This window comes from Palaemon carinicauda, chromosome 11 (genome assembly GCF_036898095.1).
Source record: "Palaemon carinicauda isolate YSFRI2023 chromosome 11, ASM3689809v2, whole genome shotgun sequence".
Lineage (NCBI taxonomy): Eukaryota > Metazoa > Arthropoda > Malacostraca > Decapoda > Palaemonidae > Palaemon > Palaemon carinicauda.
Window position 1 is genome coordinate 56910618 of NC_090735.1, and position 10000 is coordinate 56920617.

General features: G+C 33.5%; 1 protein-coding gene across 4 annotated transcripts in view; it reads left to right on the top strand.

Annotated features, from left to right (window-relative positions):
• Nos (Nitric oxide synthase) overlaps positions 1-10000 on the top strand; it is a 58501-nt gene that overhangs the window by 11962 nt on the left and 36539 nt on the right. For all 4 annotated transcript variants that reach the window (XM_068383036.1, XM_068383037.1, XM_068383038.1 and 1 more), the window contains exons 2-3: positions 1631-1722; positions 2937-3078. In XM_068383036.1, coding sequence (XP_068239137.1) covers positions 1631-1722; positions 2937-3078 — 234 coding nt within the window. The remainder of the gene's footprint in view (positions 1-1630; positions 1723-2936; positions 3079-10000) is intronic.

The window sequence follows — 10000 nt, forward strand, 5'->3', positions numbered from 1 at the left end:
CATTTTACTCGCTGTTTGATTAAAAGAAAATCATTTCTTTTCATCTGATTCGTTAGGTGATGACAAATCATTTCTTTTCATCCTACTCGTTGGTTGATGACAAATCTGATATATTCTTTTCATTTTACTCGTTTGTTGATAACAAATAATCTCTTTTCGTCTTGCTCGTTGGTTGATATTAAATCTGATATGTTCTTTTCATTCTTATCGTTAGTTGATTACAAATGTTTTTATTTCATCTTACACGTTGCTTAATGTCAAATCTATTCTTTTTAGTTTCTTGTTACTTGATAACAAATTTTCTTTTAATTTTACACGTTGGTTGATAACGAATCTTTTCTTTTCATTTTACACGTTGGTTGATAACAAATCTTTTCTTTTCATTTTACTCTTCATTTGATAAAAAATTCTATCTTTTCATTTTACTCTTTATTTGATAAAAAAATCTTTTCTTTTCATTTTACTCTTTATTTGATAAAAAATCTTTTCTTTTCATATTACTCCTTATTTAATAACAAATCTTTTCTGTTCATTTTTCTCGTTAATTGATAACAAATCTTTTACTTTAATTTTTCTCGTTGGTTGATAGAAATAAATTGAAATTAGTTAAATCTGCTGATAGATGGCCAGTATTATATTTTCTTTATAACATTTATTACTATATACACCAATAGCCCATTTAATCATAAAGGATTTATGAATTCTTGTTATCCCTTTCTAAAATAGAAAAAAAAATATATATAAACGAATTAGCCTATCCGGAGGGTTACTGTCAATGCTTACGCCGGTTCTAGGATAAACAAATCTACCATTTGTTTTCTCTTTTTGTTAAATACTTTGTCACCCTTGAAATTGGTCGTTAAAATGATTAGCAACCCATCCACGGATCTCCCCTGCATAGCCTTTCCCTTTTCCTAATTCCATTTAGTGATCTCTACTCCTGTAATAGTTTGCAATTCATTAATTTCTGCTCTTGCTCCTCTGAGTTAAAGTTACAGTATGTGTTTGAATTGATAAAGAATGGAAATCATTTGATCATCTTTTCTGTGCATTAACATTTTTTGGTTTTAGATGTTTTTTGTCCTCGTGGGAAAGAATGATGCTTCTAAATTTTTTCATTGGAATAGGAAAAATTTAAATCATTTGCCTTAGCCCTGACAGCATTTTTTTAATACTTTAAAATGTTCGTGGGCGTCAGTTTACAAACGTTATAGAAGCTGTCTGGGCAAAAATTTTGCAGTAATTTTAGTATTCTGGTAATAAAGTAATGATTTGGTCTTTGAATTTTGTCAAATATTCTTTTAAGGGGAGAGAATGGAATTTTCTTTATCTTCAGTAATAAATAAAACAGTTCCAAATTCGTCTGTGACTTTCGATTCTGCACAAGGAAATAACTTCTGGTCACAGATTTATATTTGAAAAATCTAATTTTAGTGAGATTCTTATTAGTTTTAGAATTATTGCAGTTTTAAGATAATTAAAGCGTTTGAGAATATTCATAATTATTTTGAATTTAATTCCAGGAAGAACCCCATGAAATTTTTACTAATAATATTTTGCTTAGTATCTGGCTATCAATATATTTTTTTCTGTTGTTAATATTGATGCTATTATTTTCCTATCCCTTTAGGTATTTGATGCTCGTTACGTTACTACGGCCAGTGGCATGTTCGAAGCTCTTTGCAACCATATCAAATACGGCACAAACAAAGGAAACCTCAGGTAAAGTAACTCATTTAAAATGTTATAATCTTCTGACAAAGTTTACCTCTGGCTACATACATCTTTATACTATTATCAATGTAATGCTTTCCGTTTCTTCTTTTTTTCATTGGATCCACAGATTTCTATTTCAGTTTCCTATTTCTAGGTATTAAAGTTTTATAGTTGATATATTATGCTTAGTCATACTGAATTGACATGAGTCACTCAAGAAAATACGCAAAAGTTTTAATGTCGTTTCTGTCAAATTACAAGTATGTTAGTTTTCTTTGATTGATGCGATTTAATTTAATTGATTTAATTAATGAATTTAATTAGTCAGCTCCGTGTTGCATATTGTCCTTAAAGGCAAGTATTTCTTTAAAATAGAAGTCTATTTAGCTTCAATCAAAGTACCATTGAATAAAGAATTGGATCCAATAGGACAAAAATAGCAGAAGACCACTTTATCAATACAAGTGACATTCCCATAAGTTAAGAATAAATCTCTCCTAACTCCAGATAAACCTTTCCTCTTAACCCCAACCCCCCTTAAAAACCTACCTTGATAGACCCGGAACCCCGCCTCGGGCAACGTCATCGTAGGAAGTCCTTGAGACAACCGTTATCACATTCGGCCTGAAATCATCACACAATGTTCATCTCCAATCCGCCCACGGGCCAGTGGCCTGTGGCCCGCCCTGGCAGACTTCTTGGGTCTTTATATAGTCTACGTCTTAGACTCTCTCTCTCTCTCTCTCTCTCTCTCTCTCTCTCTCTCTCTCTCTCTCCCTCTGACGTTTATATAAGGCTAAAAAACTGAAATTATCATTGCCTGCAATGAGAATCTGACTAAAAATATGGAATTGGTATTGGATCTCTCTCTCTCTCTCTCTCTCTCTCTCTCTCTCTCTCTCTCTCTCTCTCTCTCTCGTTCAGATTAGGCTGAAAAACTGAAATACTACCACACTTAGTATGTATACAATTATTACTTTAATTTCTTCCGTGAAGATTACCAGCGAATCCATTGAATTGTTAATTACTTTTAGAATTTAATAATCTTCTCGTCCTTGTTATTTTCATACTTTTCACACATTCTTCTGTTATTTAAATATCATTTAATATCCTCACACAGGATACATTATGTTGCAGATCAATGCTTTCGGATTTACGATATAAATAATGATAACGATAATAATTTGTAGATAACTCATTAGTTTCTCGCCTTTTTCTAGGTCTGCAATCACCATCTTCCCTCCGAGGGCGGATGGAAAGCATGATTTTCGAGTGTGGAACGCCCAGCTGATAAGTTACGCGGGATTCAAGAACGAAGATGGGTCGGTCACAGGAGATCCAATCAATGTGGAGTTCACAGAGGTACGATTTTTTACATTTATTATGACTTCCTTATTCTACTTTTTATTTTGCATAAATTTCTCTTCTTACCTTTTAAATGTGAATAAATTCCCTTTTTTACCTTTTAATTTTTTTTATCTTCATAAATTCCTTTTCTTTTACCTTTCAAATATGTATGAAATTTCTCATTTGCCTTTTAGATTTGTATAAAGTCCCTTTTTTACCTTCTAAATTTGAATAAATTCCCTTTTTTACCTTCTAAATTTGTATAATATATTCCGTTTTTTACCCGTAAAGTTGTGAAAAAATTTAATTTTTTACCTTTTAAATATGTATAAATCCTATTTTTTACCTTTTCAATTTGGACAAATTTCATTTTTCATCATATCAACATGTATAAATTTCTCTTTTATCGTTTAAACCCTTTATTCAATATCAGGTGATTTTGATTAGATGGCTCTAATGGGAATTATTAATTTAAGGTGTTAGTGAGTTACATGTCATCTTCATTCATGGAGGTGTATTTTTTGTATGAATGGGAAACAGATGATGGTAAGGTTTGCTTTTACATATGTTATTTTGAGCTGATATGATTAATTTTTGTACTCAGTGATTCATTAAATTTTTAGTTTCTAAATAGAGCACTATTTATACACTCAACTATATATATATATAATATATATATATATATATATATATATATATATATATATATAGAGACACCCATTTATAATTTATGCTCATTCCAATATGCTGCTTATCAAATGTTTTTTAAACTAACCTTTGTTATATGCGGGTTTGTTTAATCTTATTCAATGACCTGTGAACTTTAAAGAAAATAATTTCATTCCATTCCTTTCATAACAACGATGGTTTAATTGTTATATTATATTTTATACTCTTTTCTTCACTGAAACAAGAACTAGAATCTGTATATTTCTACCATGTAACGTATATATTGTCGTCTGTTGAATATATAAGATAATTTTTTTATTGTTGACAAAGTAATCTTTTCAATTTGTTTACACATCGAATGAGGCATCATCAACTCCTGGAAGTTCCTATTCCAGATCAGACGAAATCACGAAAGCTTATGGACCTTTTCAGCATAGAAACTATAATTTTGAGCTAGACGATAAGAAGAAAGCTAATAAAAACTCCTGAAAGTTTTAATCATACGAAGTTTTGTTAGTTCAAGGAATCTGTTCTTCTAAGTTGTATGGATCATGGCAGTTCTCAATAGCTCTAATTCTGAAGCATGCAAAATCATGTTAAGTCAGTTAGAAGTACCTCTGAAGTAGGTAAAATTATGTTGAGTCAGTTCACATTACCTCTAAAGCACACAAAATCCGGTTGAGTTAGTTTACAGTTGCTCTGAAGTAGACAAAACCCTGTTGAGTTAGTTCACAGTATCTCTTAACCAGGTAAAATCATGTTGAGTCAATTCACAGTAGTTCTGAAGCAGACAAAATCAGGTTGAGCTAGTTCACAGTAAGTCTAAAACAGGTGAAATCATGTTGAGTCAGTTCACATTAGCTCTTAAGCAGACAGAATCCAATTGAGTTAGTTTACAGTAGCTCTGAAGTAGATAAAATCCCGTTGAATTAGTTCACAGTAACTGAATCAGGTAAAATCATGTTGAGTAAGTTCACAGTAGCTCCGAAGCATACAAAATCATGTTGAGCCAGTTCACAGTAGCCCTGAAGCAGGTAAAATCATGTTGAATAAGTTCACAGTAGTTCTAAAGTAGACCAAATCCTGTTGAGTTGAATTACAGTAGCTCTGAAGTAGACAAAACCCTGTTGAGTTAGTTCACAGTAACTCTGAATCAGGTAAAATCATGTTGAGTCTGTTCACAGTAGATCTGAATATGGCAGAATCATTTTGAGTTAGTTCATAGTAACTCTGAATCAGGTAAAATCATGTTGAGCCAGTTCACAGTAGCTTTAAATCAAACAAAATTATGTTGAATCATTTCACAGTAGCTCTGAAGCAGGTAAAATCATGTTGAATCAGTTCACAGTAGCTCTGAAGCAGGTAAAATCCTGATGAATCAATTCACAGTACCTCTAAAACAGGTAAAATCCTGTTGATTCAGTTAACAGTAACTCTGAATCAGGTGAAATCATATTGAGTTAGTTCACAGTGACTCTGAATCAGGTAAAATCATGTTGAGTTGGTACAAAGTAACTCCGAAGTAGGCAAAATCATGTCAAGTCATAAAATCCCAGTTCCTCAACCGGACAAAATCCCTGATGACCTCAGTGCAGCTAATGGAAGCTCTTATCCCTGTGGCCGATGTTAATTTGCCCAACCATTTTCACTTGTTGGTTTCCACCCATCCCATTTCCTTGCACATCCGATGGCAAAATGTATGCAAATACGCATTGGCCCTTAATCTGAATACGAAGGCCATTGAGTGACCTAATTGATTTGGCAACAGTGTTGTAATTGATTTGGCAACAGCTAGAGACAAGGTTTTATTCAAGCAGTTCCCGTTACGAAGTCAAGTATCATCCTGGACTAAGTGTCCATTATCAATTTTCTTTTTATCATTGTAAGATGGGCAAAGATCATTATTTTTATTTGTTTGTTTTTGTTTCGTCTGTATGTGTGTTTGGTCTTTGCACTTCATTCATCTCAGTCGTGTTTTTAGTTTATATAGTTTTGCATACATGCATTATCTTTCATGCAGTATAAATTGTACAGGAAGTCTCTCTCTCTCTCTCTCCTCTCTCTCTCTCTCTCTCTCTCTCTCTCTCTCTCTCTCTCTCTCTCTATATATATATATATATATATATATATATATATATATATATATAGAGAGAGAGAGATAGAGAGAGAGAGAGAGAGAGAGAGAGGAGAGAGAGAGAGAGAGAGAGGAGATGTTTGTCATATTCAAATAAGTCATATATTTTAATAAAATAATGTCTGGATCGGAGACCCAAAGAGGAATCACTCAAAGACAATAGTTTCTGGCCGGCCGGGGAATTGAACCTTGGTCCAGGAAACTGGTTTGAAAGGGACAATCCAGACATTTAGGTATCAAAATATATTACTTATTTGAATATATATATACTTATATTGGGAACGTCTCTATAGTCCCACAATCTGTAAATCGGTAGTTCGAAACCCGCCCAAGCTCTATAGCTTCTGGGAAGTTCCTTCAACTTCACCGTCCTTGTGAGATCCTATAGGTTCACCAACTGATTCATCAGCAGCCACTTCATAGGTCTCCCTGTTCTTAACCTATATGTTGAGGGGACTTGAGTTGATTATTTCTATATATGTTGTTTCTCCAGAACATTGACCTGACCTTTGCCTCTACCTCTCATGTGCGACATTTGAATACAAACACTCATGTTATAAGACATAATGAAACAGAATAAACTGGTTCCCATAGCATAACTATGTGATGTGAGCATTGATTGAACCTTGATTTTATTGAATATACTATGCTGAACCTCTCCAAAATAAGAAGAGTAAAACAGCTGTTTATTTCTTCATCTGCATTCATGTCTTAGACCAGTGCGTATTAAAAAAAAAAAAAAAAAAAAAAAAAAAAGTGACCAACTTCAGTTCGACATGGTATGCAATTTTTGCCAGATTGATTGACTACTTTCGGTAATTCAATTTGCACCAAAATATCCTGAAGTAACGTACTCTACCTACATAAATGGATATTTATTTACGTTACGGAAAAAGTTGAATAAGATCTGAAAAAATATGAATTAGATTTCCTGTGATCATACAGACAATAAATACCAACTCATGAAAGATCTTCAGCGATAATATACAGTTGGACACAGGCATTCTTTGCACACTAGCTCCGAGGAAGTGCACCCTTTTATACCCTCACTGTAACAAAATAGATAAGGGGAGATGGAAGAGGTGGTGGGTTGGGCTTACATAGGAACTTTCTGCGCGCAATAAGGGTGTGACAGTGTGCTTCCTCTGAGAGAGATGTGTCAGGAATTCCTGTGTCCAATAGATTTCGTTTTTGCTTGAATTCACAGGAAAAAACTATAAGAAGATGTATGCTTATATTATTCAACGTGTGGACACACCTCTCATAAAATTTACCTACGTTTTACATAATTTGAAAATCATCTCAATTTAGTGTTTGAAACGATCCACATCCCAACCATTCAAAATGGGTTAGAGGCAGACCATCTCCTGATTCTTGGACGTTGGCTCATGATAGAAAAGTTAGTTATCTCGAGATATGATGGGTAGGGAATTGGTTAATGTAGTCATGATTTAAGTTTGTTATCATATATACAGTATATATATATATATATATATATATATATATATATATATATATATATATATATATATATATATATATATATATATATATATGTGTGTGTGTGTGTGTGTGTGTGCGCATACACACACACACACACACATATATATATATATATATATATATATATATATATATATATATATATATATGTATACATACATAAATATATATATATATATATATATATATATATATATATATATATATATATATATATACACATAAATGGTTCTCAGCTAGCTTTGATAGATATGGTTGCTAGTTCCGTGTACTTTTATTTATCCAAGCTGGCAACGGCACCCATTCATAGATGGCTCAACCGGTGGTTCTCTTACTAAAATTGAACCACAGATCTAACAAAAGCGAGTCCAGTGCTATACCACTTTAAGTATGTATATATGTATGTATTTATTCTAGTTCAAACTGAAATTGGAAACCTCAGTAAATTGGAAATTTTCTGAAATATTTTTTTTTCCAATCAATTGAGAGAGGGAGATGATTATAGAGCGGTATTGATACAGTTTGAGCGAGGTAGTACAAGGCCACTTTCGTAGTAGATCAACTTAAACGGACAAGTACTAAGTGCGTTAAACCATTATTATCACCAATAATTTTGGACTTGCACTATACAGGTGTATGCTTAATTTGAATGATAATAATAACCTCATCTATATAATAAGGAACAATTCTCTCTCTCTCTCTCTCTCTCTCTCTCTCTCTCTCTCTCTCTCTCTCTCTCTCTCTCTCTCTCTCTCTCTCTCTGTATATATATGTACATACATTATATATATATATATATATATATATATATATATATATATATATATATATATATATATATATATATATATATATATATATTATATACATATATATATATATATATATATATATATATATATATATATATATATATATATATATATATTTCTTTTCTGTCACGCTCTCTGCGTCCCCCTGGTAGGTGGGAGAAAAAGTAGTCATTCCCTGGTGAGAAGAGGTTACGTGTAGTCGGGTGTGTACATCTATCTAAATATTTTGCCGTCAATTTTGACGGGTTGCGTATACTAGCAATAGTACTAATAATTATTGAATTCTTGTAGATTTTCGTGCTTGCAATCAAACTTCGAGCATCGAGATACATATCGAGAAAGCGAACGGTTCGACTTGAGCAATAAGTACACTGTCAACCACACCGAATTTGCAAAAGGAGAAAGGTCCACCCGTGCTTTCGCCTCCTCCTCCTCTTCCTCGTCGTCGTCTTGCTCCTCCTTAGAAGAACTTCCTTCTAGTGTCACTATCTTCTTCGCCCCGAACGAAATTTAAACAGGAAATATTGATTGACATGATAAGGTCAACTTTGATGGCGTACTCAGCGTCGGGCACTCATCATCACAACGCCTCACTCGCTTGATATATCACGTACTCTCCCCCAAAACATACATGCAGCCACATATGTTTCTCTTTTGGTCTACTTCAAATGCTTCCACCCCTTCTCTCACCCCACTCCCATTCACACCCCCTACTCCCACCCGTTTTTCTTTTCATTTTTTTACACCTTTCCATCCACCCCCATCGCTCATTCACCCAAAAACAAACACGCATCCATTTTTTTAATGTGACGTCCTCTTTGCTTTCCGTACTCATACAAGAAAAAGCGTTTCAAATTCCCATTTTTTATGATGAAGCCATGATTGCTTTTTGTCCTCGTAAGAGAAAAATAACTTCAAACTCTTTTTTTATAGATGAATTGTTAGAAATGGATCGGAGCTCATATAAATATTTGGCTTCATACTTCAGTGCCATCGTATTTGAGGGTATAGACTGACGCAAGGCTTCGCCTCCACAAATATTGACGGGCCCCAGAATTTTACACCTTCGGTTCATGTGCTGCTCACAAAGGAAACGCCGAGGAAGACGAAGGTTTTAGGGACCCTTCAAAAAAAAGATAGAGAAAAAAAAAATTCAAATGAGAGACTCATCAACTCATTCCACCATTTCCCCCAATTACAGACCAATTAAAGATGAAGTATCGTTCGTTTTCTTGTAATTTCAAGGGAGATGTGTTTAGGCTCCGTCTTACTTGTTTTTTGGTCTTGATTATTCTGTCTGCTATTGTATCTACATACTCCTCATCTCCTTATTAATATGTCGTGTTTTTGGCGACTTCCGTCATTTCTTTTCTGTCTTATTCCCTGTGCTCTGCCTGTCTACTTACCAAGGCTAGTTATCTTTAATATCCTTTCCGTTTTATCCTCTGTCTCTCTTCCTGTCTGTAAAAATGTTTCACTGTCTAACACAACTTCCCTCTGAGCATCACCATTTTCTTCTGCCTGTCATCTCTCATCTCCCTGTCCATCAATCAAGATAGTTAGTTAAACACAGCGCAAATGACCTTACACGATCAATCTGGCCATAATTGATGGGGAACAGTGAGCATATGAACATTCTCGTTTAACAATAAACCTCAGGATATTAACGTAACTTGTCCCACAGAGTAATTCTATTTCAGTTCTCTGTTTCTAAAATTCATTGATGAGAAGTTTTTGGAATATGACCATATTCTTATATGACGATACTAAGAGGACCTCTAAATGGATATGAAAGAGGGAGAAATAATAGAATGAAACT